This window comes from Rhagoletis pomonella, unplaced genomic scaffold, assembly GCF_013731165.1.
Source record: "Rhagoletis pomonella isolate Grant_MI unplaced genomic scaffold, Rhpom_1.0 Rhpom_scaffold_00006, whole genome shotgun sequence".
Taxonomy (NCBI): domain Eukaryota; kingdom Metazoa; phylum Arthropoda; class Insecta; order Diptera; family Tephritidae; genus Rhagoletis; species Rhagoletis pomonella.
Genome location: NW_023458560.1, coordinates 20,093,935 through 20,121,615, shown reverse-complemented (window position 1 = coordinate 20,121,615; position 27,681 = coordinate 20,093,935). Strand labels below are relative to the sequence as shown.

The following is a 27,681-nucleotide window of genomic DNA, read 5'->3' as shown; positions in this document are numbered from 1 at the left end:
AGTCCTTCACTACTTCGAAGTTATGATTCCCAACGGTGACGTGTATCCCAATACGCGAAGACTTTTTCGTTCACCGCTCGTCCAACCTCGTTAGCTTCCCTGGAGTTCAGGCCAATATCATCTGCATATGCCAGCAGCATCGTGCTTTTGCTGTATATGGTGCCGCTTCGATTCAGATTTGCCGCTCTTATAACGCTTTCCACCATCACCATCAGATTAAACAAATCTCATGAGAGCGCGCGGTGCGGTCCTTCCCAATTTGAATGGAGCTGAAAGTGGTGCTCTACGTCACTCTACATAGCCTTATTAGTTTTGCGGGGATCCCAAATTTAGACATGGCATCGTATCGATTTGCATATTGAGTGTCTTCCAGAATTTGACGTGCTGTGAAAATCTGGTCAATCGTGGACTTACCAGGTCTGAAGCCACACTGTTAAGGTCCAATCAGTTGGTTCGTGAAGTGCTTTGGTCTTTCACACAGTATAGTCGACAGGACCTTGTATGTAATATTAAGAAGGCTTGTTCCGTGATAATCGGCGCAAACGGCAGGGTCTCCCTTCTGTGTTGATTAAGCTAAGTACACTACGATTCCAATCTTCGGGCATGTATTCATCAGACCAAATTCTGCTTAATAGCTGGTACATGCGCCCGACCAGCTCTTTGCAGCTGGCTTTTGAACAGGCATTGTTACTTTTAAGCCTCATTATTGCTATTAGTTAGCACCTCGTCTTGGTCGTTTGGAAGGACATGAGCTCCGCCTTCATACATTGGTTCCGGTTCTTCTCCACAAAATGCACCACCTGTGTTCTAATTCAAAGGTATTGATAAGTGTTCCCTCCATATCTCAAGTGTACTCTGAATATTTGTTACCAGATTTCCATCTTCGTCTTTCGAATAAAGAAAAAGTTTCGTCTCTCCGGTCTTGAAATAATTTAACGTCGCGTTGCTAGCCGCCAGCATCTCAAGTTTTTCGCGCTCAAGTCTTTCTGAGACTCTTTTATTCCTTTGGAGGAGATGTCTCTATTCCTGCCATTGGCTGCAGGTTGGCGTGGCATGCTGCGTATTTTCTTGGGCATTCTGCGTCATATCAGTTATTTCTGTGAGGTTGGGAGTAACCATAAAACCTCTTCGGCAGCATTATTTATGGTCAAGCCATGAGGAGTTGCCTGGTTAGAGATTATTTGCAAAATCTGACGATGAGCGAGAGTTGCCTATCTTTTGCCATAATCGGTGCAACATAAAATGTATTGACTGATCCGGTGTGATTTCAGCCTTAGACACAGGATTAAATCAATGAATTTATTTCACCTAATTGCACCCGTGTTTCGTGGTGGTTGGATAGTTAGGTTGCATAGAAAAAACCTTCACCTACTTACACATAGTCACGAACTACACATGGTAGGCCTCAATAGTAATCGAAATTATAAAATGCCCGTACATTTTGCACGAATTTATCATTACGAAATTACAGCACTTTGAGTAAAAACAATGTCAAAGTTGGTCTTTTGAAAAAGTAAGTTTATTAATTCGTTAAATTTATAAGTTATGAATTCATAATAATCGTACACAAATATATATGTACATTAGGGCGGGTCAGTTTTTTTGTTGACTATGCGCGTATAGCATAGGAGGATTCTAAGTGTAATTCTAAGCAAATTTTCCGAAGAAACCATGGGTCTAAAATCAAGTTGAAGTTTGCCAAACTGCGGAAATAGGTTTCGAAGAAAATGTGAAAATTTTCACTGTTGCGCCCTCTGATGGAACTTTTAAGAAAAAGGTAAGTCCAGAAAAGGATTCCTCATACCAAAACACCGCTTATAGTATGTTCTTAACAAAATTTAGGCACTTCTTCACGACACTACAGCGAAATGATAAATAACCTATTTTCGTGATTTGGCAAACTCCAAATTTGATTTTAGACCCACGGTTTCTTGGCCAAATTTGCTTAAAACTGCACGTAGAATCCCCCTGTGCTATACGCGCATACAAATTAACCCGCCCTAATATCCATATTCTACTATCTACTCATTTGTTAATACGTATGCCACATATTGGCAGTTAATTACATTATAATCAACCTGTCACTCTGATTTTGATGGCTTTTCGCAGAATATCCGTTTGATTGATTACGAACGCATAGTGGACGAGCGTGGCGCACGTCAAGTTGCATTTGGCAAATACGCTGGCGTAGCGGGAATGGTGAATATTCTACATGGCGTTGGGTTACGTCTGCTGGCATTGGGACATCACACTCCCTTTATGCACATCGGGCCGGCGCATAATTACCGCAACTCATCAATGGCGCGACAGGCAATACGAGATTGTGGCTATGAGATATCATTGGGCATGATGCCTAAATCCATTGGGCCATTGACTTTTGTGTTCACTGGCTCGGGCAATGTGTCACAAGGTGCACAGGAAGTGTTTCAGGAATTGCCTATAGAATATGTGCCGCCTGAGATGCTGCGCAAGGTGGCGGAGCATGGCAGTAAGTAGCAGGCAATGACATGTTTGCAACAAGGCAATTAACTTACTGTGTGTGTGTTTTGTGCTCGTAGGTCAGAACAAGTTGTATGGCTGTGAAGTAAGCCGTATGGATCACTTGGAGCGACGTGAAGGTGGAGGTTTTGATGCACGTGAATATGATGAGTTTCCAGAGCGTTACATCTCAACATTCAGTTCGAAAATCGCACCCTATGCTTCGGTGATTATTAATGGTATTTACTGGGCGGTAGGTAGTCCGAAATTGATTAGCATACCGGATGCTAAAAATTTGCTGCGACCAGCAAATACGCCTTGGTTACCCACTAGCAAGGGCAGTCCAGCGTTGCCGCATCGCATGTTGGCTATCTGTGATATTTCCGCTGATCCTGGCGGTTCTATTGAGTTCATGAACGAATGCACCACAATTGATACGCCATTCTGTTTATATGATGCGGATCGGAACAAGGATATGAAGAGCTTTAAGGGACCAGGTGTTTTAGTGTGCTCAATTGATAATATGCCTACACAGCTACCGCGTGAATCGACTGACTACTTTGGAGAACTATTAAGTCCATTTGTGTATGATATAATTAAAAGTGAAGCGAAGAAACCACTTGAGGAGGAGAACTTTTTATATCCCATTAAGTCGGTAAGTACTTGTGTAAATGAGTTGGTTTACCTCTTATTCTATGTTGTGTAAAAGGATAACTGTGTTTTGTCTCTTTTGCAACTATGTATACTACATTTCACGATTTGTTTAGCAATTATTACTACAAAATCGGGTAGGTTGCATCAGAAACTAGGCACGCGTAAGCGCTCCAATTATGGCCTTGTACTGCGGCTGTGGTTTTAGTCTTGCTCCTTTTGATGGCTCCATTCCCGTGGATGGCTGTGGTTCCTATGCTTGACTAAATCTAATAATTAATATTACGAGAATTCCTAAATTTTCGTTATTAAATGCGAGCCAAAATACCCCAATCCTAACCCCGCTAAAGCTGGTCAGAGGGTGTTGAGGAGATTCTACCTTATCCTCAAGTTAACTGCGGATGTGAGTTTTAGTCTAACCCCGTAAATTCCGATAGAACCATGTGGAGATCTTGGTGTTTACAGTGACCTTTAAGAAATGCCACCAAACTCAGGACGTGTAGATTTCCGAGCACAAAAAGCTCGTTTGACCGTACCCGGTCCACTTTGACCCATAAGAACCTTGCAATTTTACTTGTCTAGTTTTCGCCCAATGTAAGCTGAGTTAACATGAAGTCCAAGAGTGAACCACACAGGTGGTCCGTGTCGCGCCCACCTTCGCGGTGCCATAGTTTAAACTTTAAAGGGTCCCCTCCCTCGTGTGCTCGTAAGCCATACCACTTACCGCAATGCCACTGTGGCCTGGTACCCATGAAAGTCTAATTATACAATTTCAGACGCTTATTGGTGCCATACTCACAAGAACTGTGTCTTTAATGGCAGTCACTTCTGCCTGGAATACGCTACAGATGTCTGGACGCTTTAAACTGATCTTGATGGAGAGCTCATGGCAGACGACTCCTTCGCTAAATCTTCCATCAAGCTTCGACACATCACTCCAATCCACTCACCCCACCCAATCATTCCCTGAGGTAATATGTGTGGAGAAGAGGCTGATTTTAGCCGTTTCAGCGACGCAGTGATCCGTATAATCAGGAATCGACACTTTCAAAAATTTTTGGTTGTCCAGACGTTGAGTTGTTTCGCATCCGGTTTCCCTGAGCCTGACTGCCTAATATCTTCACCAGACGAGAATTCCATATCCTCGGTGATACTGCAAAACGTTCTATGTCACTTATTACCTCTAGTACTTAATTTATCTATTATTTGTATCTGATCGCTGTTGGCAATCGTTCGTCTTAATCAGTCATAGATAGACAGTTTTATAATTCGTTTATTAGAGTGTAACGATTTGCAGATGCATTCCGGTGCAAGTAAGAGACCATCTAAGTGTCATAGACCGTTTTGCAGTTTCACCGACGATATAAACAGTTAACCCATGATTATGGTTTCTTAGAACCAATAAATTACATCCAAGGTATCGGACGCATTCCTCACCCTTCCCTCAATGTTAGTTATACACGATAACTTCCTATTTACATGGGATCAGAACCAGGTACTTTAATTCACGCACGGCATACCCTTTCCCCCGCTCCGTTAGCAAGCCGTTTAAGACCACTATCCAAGGAAGATGTGAGAAAACCCCACCTTTCGAGGTGCCTCTGCTCCCTATATGTTTAAAGTAGATGCGGCTCCACTCATTCGCAGCACTTCTGTCACAGCGTAAGTTGTGGATGAACCTTATTAGAATAGTTTCAACCCTGAGCTCATCTAGGGATATGAATATTGCCACAACGATCAATTTTTGTTTCATATTGAAGTGGCAAGGTATGAAGCTATAAGCTGTAAGCTGAACTAAGTCGAAAGATGCACTGTTTTCAAGTTAATTGACTTAGAATGTGTTAAATATTAACGAGCTAACTCGGCTTTTGGCCAAAAAGAATTTTTCAACATAATTTTATCACGTCAGTATAAGTTGTGTGCGGTTAGTTGGGATTGGATTAATCATTAGGGGAAGCACGACATTTAGTTACTACGGCCTTAAAAAATCTAATTTAGGGGACATCTAGGTCTTTTTTAATTCATGTATCGTTGAGGAACCCCCTGCCTAGTAAGGTGGGGGAGTACATCGGTTCTACTTGTTGGTATTTCGAGTTTGAAGAACTTGGCCAATCTGATAGCTTCCGTACTTGTTCAATAATGATTGTTTCATTCTTCGACTGAAATACAGAGTTAGCTTGTCACGCTAGTAAAAAGGAGCCTTCTGGGTTATATACCATAGCCCGCTGCAGTGATGACATAAGTATATCTGATGTTAATATCCTTCCGGGGCTTACGTAACACATTGTTCCAGTTGGTTCTAAATATTACGGAAAACATCTTAAAGTTTATGTGCATCTTTTCTCGAAAGCCCTGGTTCCAAAAATCTAATGCGCAATCACCCCTCTTATTATAATATAATCCTGTAAAAGGATGGGTGTAAAAGCTTATTTTGTCCTGCACATTATGCCATGAGTTGAGTCTTGCTGTAAAGAGTAGATTATTTTTATTTTTGGTGCGTATGCTTAGCGCATTCTGTAGTACGTCTAAAATATAGTCTCCAAATCCACCTCTGGTTAAGATGAAAATGTAGGTAATCTGCGTTCCTTTGAGCATCGAAGGCAGAGTGGTTTGTCTCCTACGATAGACCATAATAGAGAATTTATCACTCCAGCCAATCTTTCGTAGCTAAACATCTGACTTTTTCCTGTCCTAAAGTGGATGAAATAGTATTGTCATAGACTATTTGATTTTACTTGTGAGACTCTGGAGAACGTGGACGGTGGATTTTTTTGGAAGACATACATATTGATTTTTACCCGAAGTTTTTCTGTAAGTAAACTATCGGTGAAGGCATACCAATAATCTTAGGATGTACAGGACAGTCGCGTCCTACTATTGAAGAGGCAGGGGTCCTCACACTTAGCATGCTCTGAATAGTGGTATTATTTAGAGGGCATATGAGGAAGCCTCCTTTGGAGATGAGCTGGGAAGATCTCAGAAATAGTTTTTTTGCGTTTTCTGGCAACTGGAAAACTTGAGTTAATGAGCTTTCGAAAAACGTGTGCGACGTACACGTACATACATACATATATACATAGAAAAATTCGTCTACAGGATTCATACCAGTCGGCAAAGAAACCGCGATAAGCTTTCTCTGATCGATTTTTACTCTTGGTTTGTATGGAATGGACGGAGTTTTAAGGAATTTCGGTTCAGTTCCCTTTGAAGGGGAAAATTTGCACCAAATAACGATGTGACGCAGAACAAACTCAACTTAACTCCTGACACACCACCCCTGCTGCCACTTTTTTCTTTGTTTGATTTATGTTGCTTTAGAAACAGAACTTCTCGTCTGCCTTTGCATCGGGGGAGGTTCAAATATCTTCTGAAACAGCTTCTAAAGACAAGGTCTTATTGAAAAGTCCTATCTTTCAGCGTTTATTTAGAAAAGCTCTTCATTTTATCGACTGGGATGTAATGCACTTGTACGTATGTGCGAGAGATTTGCTGGTAGACACTTGAGTTAAGATTTCCCAGCCGAGAGGCTTACGTACAAAACCGCGTATCGTCAATCTGCAAAACCGCATAACTGACATTTGCAGCCAAAAATTGGATTTGCTCGCACCAGCTCTTGGCTCAATCCTTATCCATTCGTATTGAAATATACTAGCCAAAATGCGATTGCTTTATTGAAAAAGAGAACAATTTTGAAATATGAGTGTTTTTACTCTCTTGAAAATAATTTATGCAACCTCACATACACGGTTTTGCATTTTGTTGATACGCGATTTTGTACTTAAATCGACGATATGTATGTAGGTGCCGTCAGTACTGGAACTAACGTAATAACTGATAAGGACTGTGTGTAAGTTTTGGCTTCTCTTAGTCTGGAAAATTACAATTCATACTTTACATTCGATGATAAAGCATTATTATGGAAACACAAAATGTAAAAATTTTGTACTATGTTTATATGCCAATACTTAAACCCCCTTTTATTTTTATAGGCAATCATTACCAGCAATGGTAAGCTGACTGATAATTTCCAGTATATACAGGAGTTGCGTGAATCAAACAGGTATTTCTAAATGGACTTTTGCACTTACTAATTACTAACGAACTTGTTCTGTCTAAATTTACAGTTTCCGCTCTCGCCACAAAATCGAAGGCCGCTTAGATTCTGACAAAAAAGTGCTTGTACTTGGCGCTGGCATGGTCTCAGCGCCTCTTGTCGAATGGCTCGCACGCGAAAGAGACGTCTCCATCACCGTCTGCTCGGCACTGAAAGAGGAAGCTGATCGCCTTGCTAAGCAATACAATGGCGTAGACAGTGTCTATCTCAACGTCACTGAGGGCACAGAGCACTTGCAAGAGTTGTGTGCCAAGTCAGATGTTGTCATTTCTCTGTTGCCTTACAGTCTACACGGCATGGTAGCCAAGTGCTGTGTAGCCGAGAAGACGCATATGGTAACGGCCAGTTACTTGAATGACGAAATAATGGAACTGCATGAAGAAGCGCGCCGAAACGGTGTTACCATCATGAATGAGGTGGGTCTTGACCCAGGCATTGATCACCTGCTAGCACTGGAGTGCATCGATGAGGTGAAGGAGAAGGGCGGTGTCATTGAATCGTTTGTTAGTTTCTGTGGTGGCCTGCCAGCGCCCGAGCACTCGGACAACGCATTGCGGTATAAATTTTCTTGGTCGCCGCGTGGTGTGCTCTTGAATACTTTGTCAGCGGCAAAGTATTTGAGTAAAGGCCAAATTGTGGAGATATCTGGTGGTGGTGATTTGATGTCAAATCCTAGAAGTCTAAATTTCTTGCCCGGTTTCGCACTAGAAGGTTTTCCCAATCGCGACTCAACGAAGTACGCTGAACTCTATGGGCTGGGGCGAGATGTGCATACATTGTTGCGTGGCACCATTCGCTATAAAGGTTTCTCAGAGTGTGTACAGCCAATGCAATTGCTCGGCTTGATCGACCCACAACCACATCCAATGTTGCATCCGCACGGACCGGATGTCACTTGGCGGCAACTGGTGATAAATATGCTGGGTATGTCCGATTCTAGCATATTCTATGAGAATTTGAAACAAAAAGTGATAGAGCGCATCGGAAACGCTGATGGTCTGGAGAGTTTAGGACTGATGGAGGATACACCGGTTGAAAAGATGAATACGCCATTGGACACGCTAAGTCACTATCTCGCGAAGCGCTTGGCTTTTGGTGAGTTCGACTAACTGTTTGGTTAATTTATGTTCAAATTCATTTAATTCAAAATTGCAGAGCCGCATGAACGTGATTTGGTCATAATACGCCACGAAGTGGGCATACGCTGGCAGGACGGTCGTCGTGAGGAGCGTGGCATCAACTTTGTAGTCTACGGCCAACCGGGTGGACACTCGGGTATGGCACAGACGGTTGGCCAGCCGGCAGCAATAGCAGCTAAAATGATATTGGATGGTGAGTTTGTGAATTCATCTTTTAACTTGTCTCAAGTGCAAATATCTATATTTTATAGGTGAAATACAAGAACGCGGTGTATGTCTACCCTTTACACCCGATATCTACCGACCACTGTTGCAACGGTTACGCGCCGAGGGCCTTACAGCTACGGATACAACTAGAATTATAAATTAAGTTTAGATGATTGATTTTATTTTTGATGTATATAATAGAAGTTTAACGGCTTAAGATAACGTTTCTATAATTTTTATATAAAAATTTTTGTACAAAGAAATATTTATTTAAGAAAAGTTATATTCTACAACTTTATTGAGCTCGGGGCTGTTAAAAGTTTAGCTACTATTTCGGAGATCACCACATCTTCTCATCAGACTTCTTCAACTGTGACTTTTTTCCACTTTTTTCAGGTGTTAAGCCAACTGCAATCAAGCGCAGCTATTCCGCTGCTATTTACACTTGATCATTTGTTATTAATTCTATTTTAGAATGTTTAACTTTTAGGTGTGCTCGTCGTAAAGTTATTTGTTTATTTATTTATTTATGGTCTTATAACAATTATCTTCAACAATTTTATTGAGCTTGAGGCCGTTTTTAATGAACATTTTTGTGGAAAAAACAACAACTTACATTTTGGTAGAAGTTATAGCTGCTATTTCGGAGATCACCACATGTCCTCACCAGACTTCTTCAACTGGGATTCGATCCGCAAATATTTTCATTAAAAACGGCCTAAAGCTCAATAAAATTGTTGAATATAATTGTTATAAGGCCATAAATAAACAAAAACAAATATTTTAAAAAGGTATATAAACTTTCTTGTTTAGAGCTTTTAATACACACATTGATATAACCCTAGTTTTAAGCTTCCTTTTGACCAAAACCATGAGCGAAGCCATCAAATTTTGAAACCTTTACTAACTTCTTCGTGTTTAAAGAAGAAATTTATGCTGCCAAAGCCATTTGAGACAATTTGCGAATATGAGATACTTATGTATGTACATATATACTAACCCTGCCCACCTTTATTTCCTACACTTTGAAATATTTCTGCATCAAGGGTGTATGAACTAAAGGTGGTCAGGGTAATAAATACGGAAGCCCCTTCCGGGTTTAGGTATAAAAAATCGGCAAGTCTTAAAATTTTAATAAAAATAAACACTTTTAATGCCGAGAGGCGTGTTCCAAATGTAAAAAAATGGCGGATCCAATATGGCGACTATTTATTTAAATTCATTGAGTTGTTGACATGAATGCGGCGCGAAAATTTCTTCAAAAAAAAAAATGAAAAGCGACACCTGTTGCGCGTTTGACAAAAAAGAACTCTGCGCTTACTATCAATGCACAAAAACTGAGGCTTCATATGGAAATGGAGAGCCATATGGAGAGCATAGTTACGAACTGAACGCAAACAATTTTGTATTTTTTAAAGAGTGCAAATCATTGAGAACCTGGAACGCAATTAATATGTTATTCTGACATTTACAGCTTTTTTGCCCTGGAAGTATTTATAAAAAGTCAGTATCATATCATCGCGGAACTAAATGAATCACTTTACGCTTGAACAACGTCGGGAAATTATGCAAACTCATCGGACAACGATCTTGCTCGAAAAAATCATATTTTCTGACGATGGGCATTTTCATCTCGGCGGCTATGTCAACAAGAAAAACTGCCGCATCTGTGGATTGGAAAGCCCACACGTGATCGTCGAGATGCCAATGCATCCACAGAGAGTAACAGTTTCGTGCGGATTTTGGAACGATGGCGTTATTGGCCCATATTTCTTTGAAAATTTTGCTGGAAACGCCATTGCGGTCAACGGTGAGCGCTACAGAGGTATACATGATAAACAATTTTTTGTGGTCAGAAATTGAAAACATAAACTTGGAAGATTTTTAGTTTAGGAGGGATGGCTTGCCCTGTCACACAGCCACATAACACACGATCCGATCTTTTGCGTGCCAAGTTAGACAATCGCACAGGGAAACCGATTGGTTGACCGACTTAAGGACTGGACACTCTGGAGTTCTAGGAGGTTCGATTTCATACCTGATCGCACAGATTACTGCGCCACCGAAATGGCTCCTAGGAGCTTCTTCTCTGCGCACTTTCCTTAAGGGAGGAGTAGGCCGGGCGGAACTTCTGCAGGGGGTGCGGGGAACTTCTTCACGGATGGATCGAAACTGGACGGCAGGATTGGTGGTGGGAACTTCTGTCGAGAGCTTACCATCAGCACTAAGTTCAGGCTCCCGAACTTCTGCAGTGTATTTCAGGCGGAAGTGGCTGCTATCAAGGAAGCGGTGGATTCACTGCTCCGGAGTGCATTAATAGTCAGGGAGGTGAGCATATATTCGGATAGCCAAGCGGCTATCAGGGCCTTGAGTACATTGAAGGTGCGCTCTAACTTGATTAAAGAATATCTGCTCTCTCTTTCGGTCGCATTGTATCACTTCTCTATCAGGCTTATTTGGGTTCCGGGTCACAGCAACATTAACGGGAACTGTGTGGCTGACGAATTGGCCAGGAAGGCACTCGTGAAACGCTATCGCCGGATAAGGAGCGGATGGGGGTGCCAATGATTGCTTGAGGTGCACTTTTGGATAGATGGGCCTCTTGTCAGCTCAGCGAGCGCTGGGCGAACACCACGAAATGCGCGATCGCAAGGTCCTTCTGGCCAATCGTGGAGGACACTCCTCACACTCACAAAGCCAGAGCTCTCACTTCTGGTGGGCGTTTTAACCGGTCACTGTCCAATCGGTATTTACGCAGTAAGGCTGAATATACTACCGTATGTCGCAGTTGCCTGGAAGAAGACGAGGTGGAATCACCTCAACACTACCTTCTTTGGTGACCAGCATTTGCGAGGCTAAGGTTGAAATACTTTAGCTCTTACATCCTAAATAGTACAGAGGAGCTCTGAGGCATTGAGAACCCGTAAATACATAATCGGCTCGGGGCGTTTTATCGCTAAAGTATAGGGTTCCGTTCAGATTTGTGGTATTAAGAAGAACAATCTCGAATTGTCTAGGTGAGCTCTGGTTACACGGCCGTGCACGGGGCTGCCACCTAACCTAACCTAGGCAATCGCGCAATCAGTCGTCTCCAAGATGTCAATTCGTCACCTCGGTGCTCCGACTTTCCGAATCTCTCTCTCTGCCTTGTAATCTTTAGGGGGTGCAACTGTTTTAAACCGTATGCCCCTACGTGATTACACCCTTGGAATTAGGCTTTTGGCATCGTTCATGGTGGAATAATAACAAGGTGTTGTCAGTAGCGACGTGTTTGTTGTAATTTTGACAAGATCGGCATGCTTATTTTCAGTGCTGCCGATCTTAATTTTTATACTACTATTCGTTGGGAAATAGTATCTAAAATACTCAACTTTCGTATTTCGTTTTATAGCGATTTTTAAAGAACTTGGTGTTTTCAGAACGATATTAATATTTAAAATTGCTGGATTTGTATAATCTTTGTCCTCAAAATATACAATATAAAAGATATTGTGGTTATCAATGGAAAAATACGTACACAAAAATCGTATGGAAAGGCGATTTTTTATATTAAATATCTTTTGCTGCATTGTCATAATATCGAGCCAAATGGACTACTGATACACTAGAATAGAGCGGTAGCATGGTTAGATTACGATTTCGCTTATATTATCGATATTTATTAGCCGGGCTCCCATTTTCATTCACTTTTGCGTTTTGCGTTTTCTTAAAAATCGTACGTTTTTATTTTTGGGTGCTCTTGAATTCGCAACTTTTTGCTATCGATAAGTTCCATTCTTCACTTTGTTTCTGGTATAGCAAAACAGCTGTTTTAGCTATTTCAACAAGTTTAAAATAAACAAAAAAGGATAATTAATTCCAAAAGTGTTTCAAGACTTGCTTTTCGTTCCTTGATTTACTAAGGCAACCCTCAATTACATACCGATTATTTGGCAAAGTTAATCGTTTTATCGACTGAATCAAATCGCAAACAGTTGTTGTTTCGGCAATTTTGCTGCAGAAAAATTTGAGGTGTGGTCCGTAAATATTTAATTAAAAAATAAATTAAATCTAATATTTATTTTTAAGTACGGGGAATGTATCTTGTCCAAGCTTTTATAAATCGGTTATTTAAGCGTGCGACGTCATTTACTTTTCATTCCACTAAGTCTAAAGTTTCCGATTTGAAACCGCGAAAATTTTGCGATATACGATTGTGAGAGCGCGCAGTTATGCGATATGAAAACTAAAACGCAAAATTTTTGCGAATTCGGAAACGGGAGCCCGGCTGTATGTGTTTTAATCTATTTAAAAAATCATTTACAGTCTTATAGGAAATTGCTTTATTTTACGGCCTTTACTTTTTCATAACTTACAATATATGTCCAAGCTGTGTGGAGCTGACGATACAAACATATATTCAGGCTTATAAGCCTGTAACTATACATTTTCCTACATTTAATTTGAAATAGTATGCACAAACGGATTAAAAGTAATAAATAATTAGTACCTTTTCTACTACTTTAAAATGCGTGACCGGAATAGACCTGCCGAAAAAGTGAGGTTAAGTTACTGACAACACCTTGTTATTATTGCACCATGGCATCGTTGTTTTGATGAGCGAACAGCTGAATTCTTTAACAACCAACAATCTGCTCCGATTTATTTTCTTCATTATTATCAGAGGTGGGCACTACCACAAACAAGCGTTAGCTAAAAGTGGGGGGGGGGGGGGGGGGGGGTGGGGGGTTAAACTACGTGTCAGTCAGTGGTGGGGGTGTTTTAATATGTATGTATAATATGGCCCCCGTGGGTCCGCCACTGACTGACACGTAGTTTAACCCCCAAAAGCACCCCGCTGGATCCGCCACCTTGTTTGGACTATTTCTGTTCTATATAAAGATTGGAATACTTTAACAGCTTTCCTTTTTGAAACTTCCTTACTGCAATGTTATGATCAAGGTAGACCAATGATTGGAACTTCTCATCTGTTTAAAATTCATCAGTCTTCAGGGAATATTAGTTCACTACGGAGGTATAGGAGGAAAAATATACCATTTTCATGGTTTCATCTTACACCCTTCCCAATTTTTGCCAGATTTTATTTTATTTTAAATTTCAATTTCCAAAAAAAAAAGGTTTTTTACACAAAACAACTGCAACATTCAAAAACAAAGGGATTTTGGACAATTAAGGTTTTTTTTATATTTACACAAACAAATTCATTTAAAATGGAGTAACTTTAACTGTTTGAAGACTAATACGTTACATTACAAAACCGGTATTTGTAAAGTAGAACATTGAAACCAAATATTGTTTAAATTAAATGAACGAAATTTAGCATTTTGTTAATAAATCTATAATTTTTAAGATACCACAGAGTGCTGGAATTTCCAATTTATTTTTAGTTTTGACTTTATTTAAATTAATTTGGTAAAATATTTGTTTATTATTTGCTTCGGCTACTGCAACAAAGAGAGGGAAGGCTGTATATTTATCGTCTATTTTTATCTTAAGAACCGAAAGACATACTTTAATTTATTCGTTCAAATCTGAAATTTTGAAATATGTAATTGCAATTTGTGCTAGTAGGTAATTTGAAAAACTGTAAGCTTGTCTAAAATACTGCAATTTACAGTTAAAACCAGGCACCGAAAATAACAGTTAAAATCGAGATTTTTATTTTTAGATCATTACAAAGTCGGTATTATATGACTTTTATTTTTTCGATCAAAATTAACACAGCTCCACAAAAAAGTTTTATTTATGTACTTTTGAGAGGAATACCCTACCTCTTTGTGGTTTGGTGCCCTGAACACGAATATGAAGTATGTTTTGCTCAACCACGTCAGGATGGTTTCCTAACCTCAAAAAACATGGCGGATATCACGTGATAGGCACGTTTTTTGAGGTTAGGAAAAAATCTTGACATGATGGAGCAAAACAGACTTTAGATTTGTGTTTAGGGTACCAAAACACATAGGAGTAGGGTACTCCTATCAAAAAACATTACACTTTTTTGTGGGGCTGTGTGATCGATATTTTGGATTTAAATTTTTTCGATAATTTTTAACCTGCGTTTTTATGACCGATTTAAATCTTTAATAATCTAAAAAATTCAATCTGTCAATAGCGGTTAAAATATGATCGAAAAAATTAAATTCCAAAAAATAACGGTTGTTTTTGATCGAAAAAAACAGAAATAAAAAAAATAACAGTTACATTTTAACGATGAAATACATAATCAATTTTAACAGTTAAATTGTGATTTTAATTACAAAGATCTTAACTGTTGCGGTCCCTACTTAAAACTATGAATATAGCAATATCGGTCAAAAGATAGAGAGTTAAACATATGTGTTTTCAAAAATCCGCATTCTCTTAGCCGCTTACTCTTTCTACTCGTCTATGTACGTATTTTTATATGACCTAATATTTTGCCAAACTTTCTTGTCTGCAGCTATAAATCATCGATTTTTTCTCCCTGACCTAATCGCACGTTTTATACGCTCCTGCGTACATACGATTGTATGCATGCATAGTCTGTTTCCATACTTTTCAATAAATTTCGCTGAGTTCGCTGGCTATCCGACATCATAAATTGTGGCAGTTTAAATTTTCACACCCTAGTACTTTTTTGTGTGCTCCTTTCAGGAGGAAATGTGTTCAAAGCAATTTGTCACTCTAGCGACAACCACTACATCAGCTTTGTTAGGATATTTAGTGGGTGTTAGAATACGAAGGTACGATGTTTGTATATTTTAAGTTATATAAAATTAGGCTCCACATGTATGTATATGTGTATTTACAATGTAAATTTTACATGGATATGTACATACATTCATAGGCTTTTAATTCGTATACGAATTGTAAAAACTATTTTTTTTTCGCGAAACTATCGTAAACTCTGTATGTATTTTTTGGAAAATCTGAAATTACCAAAAATACCAATTTTCTTTAAACACACAACAAACAACATTTGTTAAATTGGGCAATTGTCCTGAGAAATGCATACAAGACGAACCTGAAACTTAATACCTTTCCTATTTTGTTCTCCAACTTCCTTCATTTGTCTGTTTCCCATGGCAGCTGCCTTTGTCTTAGGTCCTCTGAGGCAGAACGTGACGTTGTCCGAAGTTATCAGCAACTGTGTATGTATGTACATACATACCTGCCGGATCCACTTGAAATCGCATTTGTTTACGTGCACCAATCGTTTTTTGTGCGCTTTCCGTGCTGGATCCTTCGTCTGCTAAGATTTGTTGCATTCGCAAACATTCACGCCTCGAAGCAATGACGCTTTTTTTTAACATTTAACGCAAGCGTTCGAAAAAATGCACTTGTGCTCGTTGCTTTGATTTAGTGCTGCAACGTTTTGCCACGCAACGCTTGCCACAGGATTCACCACATCGCACCTGCATCGCACCACCTCGGGCACGCTAGAGTGGGTGCGCTAAATGCCTATGAGACCTAGGTGGCGGAGATAGTATTTGTGTTGGTGTCAATATTCGTTGCTGCGCTGAACGATAGGCGCACATGAATTCTCAGAAAGTGATAAACGATTTTTAACGATGTGTTCGTCTGCGTCGTCTGCTTCGGTAGCACTTGTGCCACATTCGACGCCTCTCGTAAAGCTCGATGCACTTTTTATAGCATGTGGTATTTTGCATTTTGCTGTTCGTTGGCTCGTTGCTCTTAACTATTCGTTCTTTGTTGTCTGTTTTTGTCGAAAGACGTGCGCCTCAGCAATGGCTGGAGGATATTTGGTACATTCAGCGCATTGTCGTTGTTCATTTGTTTTGTGCAAAAGATTTTTGTCCAAACAACCAAATGATGAAAGCTGCGGCGAAACCGGCAAATGAAATGTTGGCGTTGTTAAGTGTTTGTGTAATGCGCGCTTTCTTCTTTTGTCTTTTATGGCAAGGATGTATGCGGCTACTTTATTAGATTCAGGATGATAATGAGATGAAGTTTTAATATTTCTCAAGATTTAAAGCAGGTGCACACATATGTCAAATTAGATTCAAATTAGAAAAAAAGAATAAGTTCTTGTTTGGAAAGCAATGGTTTTATTAACCTGAGATTTTATCTAAACACGATCGGTGGATATTGGCGACAGAATTATCGCACCACGAGCTGCCATTAGGCTCATCAAAAACCGGGTTGTTAAAAGGTGCGGAAGCAGGACACTCTAGAGTTCTGCAGCGATTTGATTTCGTTCTTCAACGGAAAGGTTACTGCGCCTCCTAAACGGCTCCTGGTAGCTCCTTTTCTACCTACATTCCCACAAGAAAGGACTAGTTGGGGCAGGGTTACTGGAAGAAGGAAGCAGTGGACTTCTTCAAGGATGTATCAAACTTGGAGGCAGTTTAGGTAGAGGTGTCTTTTGCCGGGAGATCTCCATCAAAACTATGTTCAGACTTGCGTACTTATGTCGTGTCTTTCAGACGGAAATAACTGCCGCCGAGGAAATGGCAGGCTCACTGCTGAAGAGTGTGATGTCAGTTAGGTAGGTTAGTATATACTCCGACAAACAAGAGGCTACCAGAACCCTGAACGCTATGGCGTTAAAATAATGCCTGAGCTCTCTGTGAACCGCATCGGAGTACTTTCTAATAACAGTGACATTACGGGAAACTATGTGGCTGTGAGTATCGAAGACGATGGACATACTGCAGTGGGTTAAAATACAGTGCCTCCCTTGTCTTGGCCTTGTTGTTCGGATGTACACAGACGCTCCAGCCCTGAAAGTATTCAACTCGGAATCCGCTGGTCGTAGTTGAGGAAGAGGGAAACCTCTTCTGCGATGGAAAGACCAGATTGAGAAGGACTTGGCGAGATTGCCTGCTACCTAATTGGTTATGATTCCACTAATCCTGGTACCAAAATGAGCTAAACCCAGTTTCTGGATGAAATAACCACACAAACTTTGAGCATCACTCCACTTCTTCATACTGTATCAAGCAGGTTCCCCAAGCTGTAGAAAAGGAGCCTTCTGCTTGTGCCCTGATACCATGGTAGGTCGTGGAGCCATCAGTATAGTTTCCGAGGTATTGGTCGTTCATTGTCCCAGTTGATTGGGAAAACGATCTGAAGTTGGGAGTGACGTTATATTTCAGACAACGAAGTTAGTGCGAAGGGCTTCCTCTTCTTCTATAACCCTGAGAGTGGCTGCCTGTACTAACTTTTCCTCTGCATTGCCTCCTGAAATGAGTATTGTACTAAATATTAGAGACTATTTTTTGATTACAATGTGCAAAGGAGGCAAATCTAGAAGCGCCTCGAGAGTGGGTGCTGTTGCCATTGCACTAGTAATGGCTACTCAGTCTACTCGTTGGAGTTTGCTGAGTTTGGCCTGCGTAGACTTATAATGAAACTCCTTTTGAAACTCTCCATTTTCTATCGGTATACTAATAAAATTAGTAGATAGAGAGAGATCTAAGACCTCCTAAACTGGTTAGGCTAACAAACCTAAGTCGGTACTAACCTTTTAAATTATTGTTACTGCTGACCCAGATGTAGTTACGATAATAAGCATCACATCCAACGACGATCTACCAATGGTCTACTTGTCTCTGTACTAACACTTTCGGTAATTCCAGCGCATCAGCAGCTGGCGAGATAAATAAATGACACACACACATAAGCCGAAGCCGGACAAATACATACTTAGCAAAAATGTCCAGCCCAAATATTGGTTTTTTCCAATGTTTCTTCCTCAGAAGAAGAATACGAACTATCTTCGAAGCAATAGGACCATAGCTGCAAAGAGATGTAAGCGCCAACTGTTCTTATGTATTTTGTATTTTTGATCAAATTTCCATCATATCTGTTTCATGTCCAGCAACTGTAAATGGGACCGCAAGGAATTTACGACGCACTCTAAAATTGACCTTGGCAACTTAAAAAAAAAAATATGTAAAAAATTTCTAATACAAAATCTATGAAAAATAAATGTTTCCAGAATTTTTTACTCTTCAAGTTGCCGGGGACCAATGGCAACATACCTGCGCAGCTGCAAAAGGCTCTGAAGGTGTCGTGAAATAGGCTAGCTCTTATTTATGCGAACTGCGGGAGGTTCGGGAACATCCCCGAGGCTTTGAAGGTATTCAGGGTTGTGTTCATCCCGCAGGCCGGAAGGGCTCTCACGTTTCCCCTAAGGATTTTAAGCCTATAAGTCCGTTCTCATTTTTGCTAAAAGCGCTGGGAAACTGGTGGACCTGCACATAAGAAAAGGAAATCCTTCTATCTACCTTTCGCGAAATAATGATGCTTATTGCAAGGGAAGGTCGACGGATATCGCCCTACACACATTAGTAAACAGGATAGGGGAAGCTTTATGGCCTTCCTCGACATCGAGGCGGCCTTCAACAATGTCCTTCCGGAGGCAATAGTCAAGTCTCTTCATCAGCTGGGGTATGAAACCAACCTAATAAAGCGCATCTAAGCTTACTGCGTGACAGAACTGTCGTGATGAAAATATTTTGGCTCGCACTTGTTAACTAACCTTGAGCCCTCAGGCATCGAAATCAGCCGCATTCATCATTTCGTAAACGGCTCGCGGCATTTCGCTGACTAAATTGATTATCTTTGTTCAGTTTTTCTAGGCATCAAAATGGAAAATCGTTTAATTGTCCAAGTATTTACGTCCCTTTCCCGGGGAAACCAATTAAACTTAACCTAAGGGAGATATTCGTGTGGTAACACAAATACACCTTTGGGAAATATATATATAATGTAGAAGATATTGCTTTAACAAAATACAATGCAATTTTTATACTACTGGCGACTCTAGCCCTTAAATGGACCTTGCATCAAATTCATAAAATGAAAGTGCCTATAAGTAAAACAAAATCACTCCATCACGAAATAATTTACTTTATACCTCCTCAAAGCTGTTCGAAGCTCATGAAAAATAAATGTGGGTTCGAGCAATTGGGTAGGCAGGTAACTCATCGGTGAATCGCGCAAATTTAGACTTATTTGACAAGTTTACACCAATCGCCTTCTTAAAAAAAGCTTTTAAAAGCGTGTAATCTATAGCATTAAAGCTGGAGAGGAAATAATAATAATATAAAGTGATATGAAAAGCAACGTTAAGATTGACCAGTAACTTTGTTAAGCAGTAATGTACTTATTTGTATGTACGTAAAATCATACTTTTATTATTTTCATGAAAAAACTAAAATATAAGGCATGTATATATTTTTGTTTCACTATTGCATTATACATAGATATGTATGTATGATGTTTTTCAAGTCAAGTTTAGTTTATTAATAAATAAATATAAAACATGTAAGGTCCGAATTCAATGTCGACCCAGTTTTATTTCTTGTTATTACACCAGCATTTGTACTATGTATGTATGTAAATATGTACATACATACATATTGTGCTTACTATAATTATCTACTAACGCTAATTGTAAGCTTAGTACGTAACTACTTACATATGTATGCTTGTATGTAAATACCCTGCAAAAATTTGAAGACCAGGTGGCCCGATGGGACTATGTTTTGCTGTAGGTAGCAAGCGACCTGGTTACATATATGCCACATGTTATGCTGTAATGGACCATGTCGAATTTCAGGTGCACTTTTAGCGTCGTCTTTCGTGAATAGTCGGTAATTGTATTCGGCCAGAGGTATTGCCATATATAAAACAATATGTATGTGTAGCCTGGTTGCTTTTTATCTGGCAATACCTTTTGCATTCTAAGCAGGGCTGCCGCAATCGCTTCCAAAAAAATATTTCGGTTCGATTTCGAACCCGTCATGTAACGTCTTATGAAATCTATTTACTTTCTAAGATATAAGTTTTGCTTTAAAGAATCTAAAACATATTACAAAAAATTCAATATATCAACACAAACTTACGAAAAAAATAGTAGCATACATATTTTTGTACGTATGCACATATGTATGGTACTTACATATTTTTCTTAAACCAAATTGACAATGAAATTAACTAATTTAACATATGACGCAAACGTCAAGCTGTGAAGCTGTGTTTTTCTGTGATCTGTTTAAATTTTGTGTTTGATAAAGCTGTTTACGCTTATTAAAGTAAAAAATTAAAAAAAGTGTTAATAAACTTCTGGTGCACAATTTAAAGATAAGTAAAACATCAAAATTTCCCGTAGATTTGATTAATTTAACTTGATATTCTTAATTGCATGTGCCGAGTATTTTGTTTCATATAATATATTGTTGTTGTACAATTGTTTTTGTTTGTGCACATTGATTTTGCTCTTTTTGCCTTTTTGTCATTTCTGCTGTTTCATCTTTGTCACAGCTGTTTGCGTTGTGTTTATTAGGTGTCTAATATACAGTGCATTTAAAACTGTTCGCTAACTGACATTTACCAGCTGATTGGTTCACTGATTAATACATCGTTTTCAAAACCGTTTTTGCTTTTTTGCTTCTAAAACCTAAAAATAAATATAATTTTAAACATGTCGTGTATTTACACCAATTGCCACGTTAAAAGCGACTCCTATGTGCCATGCTGGCTCTGCGATGGGATTGCCCATATAAAATGTGCTGGTTTGAGCGGTAGAGTATTAGACGCTATTATATTGACACCGATGTTGTACCAGTTTCATCTAGAGATAGTTACAATGTATTTCTGGAGGAAATGGCTGAACTATGCCTCAAACAAATAAATATATGTCCAAATAAGTTTGGAAAGGTCTTGGATCTCGTTTACGTTGATGATGTTCCGAAGGCCTCTATTAATCGGTGTGATCCCCTAGTTTTGCCGGAAGATGCATACCATCCTGCTCTTGAGTTAAACTACGAAATCATAAATGAAATACATAATAATAAGTCAAGTTCAAGTACTAGATATGTTTTTGCGAAAGCAAATTTCAGGAAAATTAACAAAGAACTTTCAAAGTTATCTTGGCCAATATATAGAGATGACGTGGAGCGTAGCGTTGAGCACTTTAATGATACTGTTTTCAATTTGTTTCGAAAGTATGTGCCAATACGTAATATTGTTCATGAAGAACCAATACAATTATGGTTCACTAAAGAGCTTAAAAAATTGAAAAATAAAAAGTCGCACTCTTTTAAACTGTATAAAAGAACGGGCTTACACAGTGATTACCTAAGGTACTCAGTTTTGCGGCATAGCTACTTTGCATTAAATAAGAAATGTTATAATTCATATTTATGTAAAATTAAGAGGAATTTAATTAACAATCCTAAATCATTTTATGGTTTCGTAAATTCAAAGCGTAAGGCACATGGTTTTCCGTCCGCTATGCATTATCGCAACACTGTATCTAGCGACAGCCAACTCATTGCCAACATGTTTGCTCGGTTCTTTAGGTCCAATTATTCTGTAGACTTCCCTATAAGTGGAGACTATCCGTACGAGCTTTGTCCAATCAACTCTGCTTATATTCCAGTAATATCTTCCGATGAAGTTTTACACTCTTTAAAAACCTTAAAAGCGTCATTTAGGCCTGGACCTGATCATATTCCGACCTGTTTTCTTAAAAACTGCGCTGAGAACATCTGCGAGCCTTTAACAACTCTATTCAATTTGTCACTTAAACATGGCGTTTTTCCGTCAGCCTGGAAGAAGTCTTTCATAATACCACTTCACAAAAACGGCAGCAGGTCGTCTATAGAAAACTATCGAGGCATAGCGAAACTCTCCGCTATCCCCAAATTATTCGAAGCAATTATTGTTAACCAGCTGACATATTCTATATCTTCTTCAATTACACAATCTCAACACGGGTTTTCTAAAGGAAAATCTACTATTACTAATTTATTGGAGTTTACAACTCATGTCTCAAACGGTTTTAGAGAAAATGCTCATACCGACGTAATTTACACCGATTTCAGTAAAGCTTTTGACAAAGTATGTCACTCGTTACTCATCCGTAAACTCGACCTAATCGGCTTTCAGCCCAGTCTCCTTCAATGGATCTCATCTTACCTCTCTGATAGAACACAAAGAGTTATTGTTAATAATTGTTCTTCCAACATCATTAAAGTTTCTTCAGGAGTTCCTCAGGGAAGCCACCTTGGTCCGATTCTGTTCCTGATATTCATTAATGATATTTCTTCTATAATAAAACATTCAAAAATTTTAATGTATGCCGATGATGTGAAACTTTTTAAAACATTGTCCTCTATCGAAGAAAGGTCTTTGTTACAAGCGGATCTGAACAACGTGGTTAGTTGGTGTAATACAAACTATATGCCACTAAACCTTCAAAAATGTAAAGTTATGTGTTTCTCTCGGAGGGCTGTTCAACCAGCTGTTTATTCAATATCAAATTATAATCTGGAGCAGGTATCCAATTTTGTCGATCTTGGTATCACAATGGATTCCAAACTCAATTTCAACCATCATATTAATGTTACAGTCAATAAAGCCAAAGCCGTTTTTGCATTTGTAAGGCGATGGTCAAAAGAGTTCAAAGATCCTTATGTTACAAAAGCTCTTTTTACCAGTTTAGTTAGACCTATACTAGAATACGGATCTATTGTTTGGAATCCCCGCTACCAAGTTCATTCAGAAAGGATTGAATCAATTCAAAAACAATTCTTGCTTTTTGCATTGCGTAATTTTAACTGGGATTCAGATTACAATCTCCCCCCTTACACAAGTCGTCTAAAGCCCATAAATTTGCCTACACTCGCAAGTCGTAGAGAAATGCTGGGTATAATATTTATCGTAAAATTAATGACAGGCTTGATTAATAGCCCGGCCCTCTTGGCTGAGGTAAATTTTAATGTTCCTTCTCGAGTGTCAAGACACTTTCGACCTCTATTTTTAAAGCCATGCAAAACTAATTTTGAACTAAACGAATCATTCCGTGGTTTATGTCAAGATTTTAACTGTCATTCCAGCACGTTTGACGTATCGGACTCGATTTTTACTATAAAGAAAACTATTATTTCCACTCTCAATAATTGAAAAACTATCTTTAGCATATCCAATCAGCTGATGAATTTGATTCTGTAGCTGAATAGTTTTAGATTTCGACACTTAACAAACTCCTGTTTCCACTACTCGGCACGAAAAAACTAAAAAAAAAAAAAACAAAAAAGTTTCCGTACGTCATGCGGACTGCGCCCCTCGTGTCGGTTGGGCGGGAATGGAGGGTAAAAAGCCGTTGGGATTAATTAATTAATTAATTAGTCAAATGCTATTTGAACAAGTGTAAAAATTGTTTATATCTTACAACATTTTCTTGCTCATCATCAGTTGAAGTTAATCCCTTAAGGCGACGATTTGCGAATTTTTAATATTTACTTTTTGGGTGTTCAGGTGAGCCAATTATTAATAAAAGTAGTGATAAACTATTAAATTATAAGTGCGGTAAAATGCAGTGTTCAAAAAGGCATTTAAAACGTCTTGTAAAAGAAAAAAAAGCATTGTATGCTCAGCAGCGAAGCGTCGATTGAAATTCGTGGAAATGGCGCCACCGGCGATTGCGCAGCGCTATGCGAAAACTTTCATATCGACGATACCAGTGCGAATGAGATGCCAAAGAAAAAAACCTTTCACGAAAAACTTGCGGCATGGCAAATAAAAAGCAGAATCCCTCACCAAAGTTTAAGGGCCCTGTTAATTATCCTCAAAGAGGAGAACTTAGACGTTCCTTTAAGTCCGTCCGCTCTTCTTAATTTAAACAGTGAAAAGGTGGTTGTGCAACATGTTCCCCCGGGGGAATATGTTCACTTTGGAATAAAAAATCAAATGAAAAAAATTGCAAATTATATTTGTCACTACGAAGAAATTGTGTTTGACCTTAATATTGATGGCTTACCTCTATTTAATAGCTCCAAAACTCAACTTTGGCCAATTTTAATAAAAATCATTAATGCTCCAAACATTTCTGTTTTCCCAGTTGGTGTTTATAAAGGCAAGCAAAAGCCAAATGATGTTAATGAGTTTTTGAGCTATTTTATAAATGAGTACCAATTGTTGAAAGAAAACGGTTTGGAATTAGGCGGACAAATATTCAGCTTAAAAATGAGGGCTTTAATATGCGATGCACCTGCTAGGGCGTTTGCATGCGGAATTCCCCATCACACATCTGCTCATGGATGTTCAAAGTGCACTGCAGAAGCGAAAAAAATAGCTAACGTCCTTACGTATCCTACAAAAGCAGGCGAGCTAATCAGTGATGAAGATTTTGCCCAAAGAAATTTTTTAAATCACCACCAAATAGGATTTCGCTCAAATAAAACTCCATTTGAAAAAATTTATTTGCGCATGATAACACAGGTTCCTTTAGACCCAATGCATTTGGTAGATCTAGGTGTAACAAAGAAGTTTTTGGTTAAAATTTTGAAAAATAAGTTGGATTTTAATATGAGGTTAACAGCGGAAGGCAAAAAAAATATATCAGATAATTTGGCATCCATTACAACCAATATTCCCAAAGAATTCGTTCGGTTGCCTCGAAGTCTTGAGGAAGTCCCGTATTGGAAAGCGACTGAATTTAGGCAATTTTTGCTTTACACGGGTATTTTAGTTCTTAAAGACAATGTTCATGATAGTATTTACTATGAGTTTTTATTGTTGCATTGCGCTTGCAGATTGTTATCCTGCCCTAAAAATGTGCATTCAAATATTTCAAATGCGGAAGAGACACTTAAGTTGTTTGTAGAAAATTTTCCAAAAATTTTCCATGATAATAGTGTCTCATATAATGTCCACAATCTACTACATTTGACTGACAGCGTTAAAACACTAGGAGTTCTTGGAAATTTTTCTGCATACGATTTCGAAAACTTTTTGCAAACTTTAAAAAAAAACGTTCGAAAACCTACACACATATTAGAACAAATTTATAATACAAATAGTCACTCTGATTTCGTGCTTGAGTCAAAAAGAATAGGTTTTGTAGAGTCAACTTCGAAAATAAAATCCTATACCAATCAGCATTATTTTTTTAGTACCAAGAGGCCAAATAATGTGTGTTTCATAAAACCCTTTATTGTTTTTAATATTGAGGGATTCGAAAAATGCGATACTAGCATGGGAGTTGGTAGGAGGTATATGAACATAAACACCTTTTTTGAAGAACCTTTAAATTCAATTTCAGCGCTAGGTATATGTTTGGGATATGCTATACCCAGTACTGAAAAAGAAATATTTCCTATTGAGGAGATCAACTGTAAAATGATGTCACTACCATACAAAGACAAATTTCTTTTCATACCAATATTGCATGGTTGCACTAATTAAAAATTTTGTTTTTTTATGAATCCCTTTTGAATACCGCAAGCGAAGAAGAAGAAAATGCAGAGCTCGGAAGTGGGAAAAGTAAAACCAGCAAAGTTTCGTCGCATGAATACTTGTACAATAATTGAAACAACACCAAATTGGAATGGTATGCTAAATATCTAAATATATAAAAACTAATTCACATACCATATTTAAATATATACTTTAATCCATATTTTAGATCGCGATGTAAATGATGGTTGCAGCAAATGCAAAAGCTTGGAAACCATGTTTTGCGAGAAATTAACTAAATTAACAGGTACATTTAATATATATATATGCATATTGTACATCTGATATCTGTGGACTATTTACAAAGTAACTTGCATCATTTTAGCATTATATATTTTCAGATAATTCCAGATAAGTTATTTTGTTAAAGGTGTACAGATACAGTCAGCGTCGAGATGTTCATATTTTTGATGCTGACTGTATGTATGTATGTCTTAACAAAGTTTTAATGGGTTTGGTTTTTCAGATTTAATAGAAAAGCAAAATAATTTTATTGTAGGTGTTCTGGCAGAACACACGGTTCTTTTAGAGAAGCTTACTAATAAAGAAAAAGGCACTGTAGCAGCTTCTTCGCGATTCCATATAAAAACCGAGGAGGACATACAAAAATTGGAAAATGAAATAAACGACAGCAACCGAGACTCTTATGTAAAGTTCATATTTTTAATTATTGTGAACGATTTGCATCAGTGATTTCATTTTTAATTTGTGTATATTGCAGGTTTCAGCAGTGCAATACCTTCTTCAAGGGGAAGTTGGTAAAAATTTTGAAAAAGTGCTGTCACGGAGTTTTTGTCTCCAATTCAACATTTATGGCATATCCGGAAAAAAATGTCTGAAGGATTTTACTGAAGTGTTTACGGTATTAAAAAGTAAGAAAGTGTTTGAAGTGTATCCTCACTTGGTATATAACTTCTATTATTTTAATTTACAGAAGCAATTGGAAAAACATCGGTCAACGCGGAAGCTGAAATACGAAAGGCCTTACAGATTGTCAAAAAGAGGCATTTCCGAATGGTTTCTTTAGGAAAATCCTAAAGTAATTAATTAACTTTTACCTTAAAAATATTATATAAGTACTTTGAAATGTGTTTTTTGTTTTTCATACTTTTGAAAGTTTTCGTTTTTGAAAAGTTTTATTGTCCTTTTGTTTGGAATACGTTAACAAATTAACTAAATAGAAATGTTAATAAATAGTTGACGTACCTAATAACTAATAGTTATAATTACAAAACAAAATAAATAAAAGTTACAAAATATGTACCTAATGTTCGAATAATTTATACATATATAAAAAATTAAGATGTTGATAGCTGTATAATAAATAAGTAAATAAATAATAATAAAAATACTAATAATAACCAACACAATCAAAAATATTAATAGTAATAATAATAATAATAGTAACAATAATAATAAAAATAAAATTAATAAATACAAAACTAAACTAAATAGAAATGTTAAAGGTTTTATATAAAACAAACTTAAAAATATGTCAATAAATGTGTAGTGTATAAAATATATATAAATAAAAATGTTAATAAATTTTTAGATAAAAAACAATTAAAAATTTTACAAATAAAAATGTTTATACGCATACATATGTAGATGTATACATAATATGTACAATAAATAATTTCATAAGAGATGTAAATAAATATTTAACATAAATAACACTTAAGAATAGCATGATGGTTAAAAAATAAATATACATGTTACTAAATAAATAATGTGAAAATAATAAATGAATGTTTAATAATAAAATTAACTACATAGAAATACATACTAAAAAATATGCAATGCGAAAGAATAGTAATGCCATCAATGATAAAATGAAGT

At 37.9% G+C, this 27,681-nt stretch overlaps 1 protein-coding gene and 1 long non-coding RNA gene across 2 annotated transcripts in view; both read left to right on the top strand.

Annotated features, from left to right (window-relative positions):
* The window catches only part of LOC118741811 (alpha-aminoadipic semialdehyde synthase, mitochondrial-like), a 30,279-nt gene extending 21,512 nt beyond the window's left edge, over window positions 1–8,767 (top strand). Inside the window, exons 4-9 of the mRNA XM_036473784.1 lie at window positions 2,110–2,488; window positions 2,559–3,133; window positions 7,119–7,189; window positions 7,254–8,338; window positions 8,399–8,575; window positions 8,634–8,767. Coding sequence (XP_036329677.1) covers window positions 2,110–2,488; window positions 2,559–3,133; window positions 7,119–7,189; window positions 7,254–8,338; window positions 8,399–8,575; window positions 8,634–8,752 — 2,406 coding nt within the window. The 3' untranslated portion in view covers window positions 8,753–8,767. The remainder of the gene's footprint in view (window positions 1–2,109; window positions 2,489–2,558; window positions 3,134–7,118; window positions 7,190–7,253; window positions 8,339–8,398; window positions 8,576–8,633) is intronic.
* A 17,600-nt stretch (window positions 8,768–26,367) lies between these two features.
* LOC118741653 lies at window positions 26,368–27,134 on the top strand. The gene is made up of 3 exons (XR_004993315.1): window positions 26,368–26,490; window positions 26,564–26,714; window positions 26,777–27,134. It is a non-coding gene; the product is annotated as an uncharacterized LOC118741653 (long non-coding RNA).
* The last annotated feature ends 547 nt before the right edge of the window (window positions 27,135–27,681 follow it).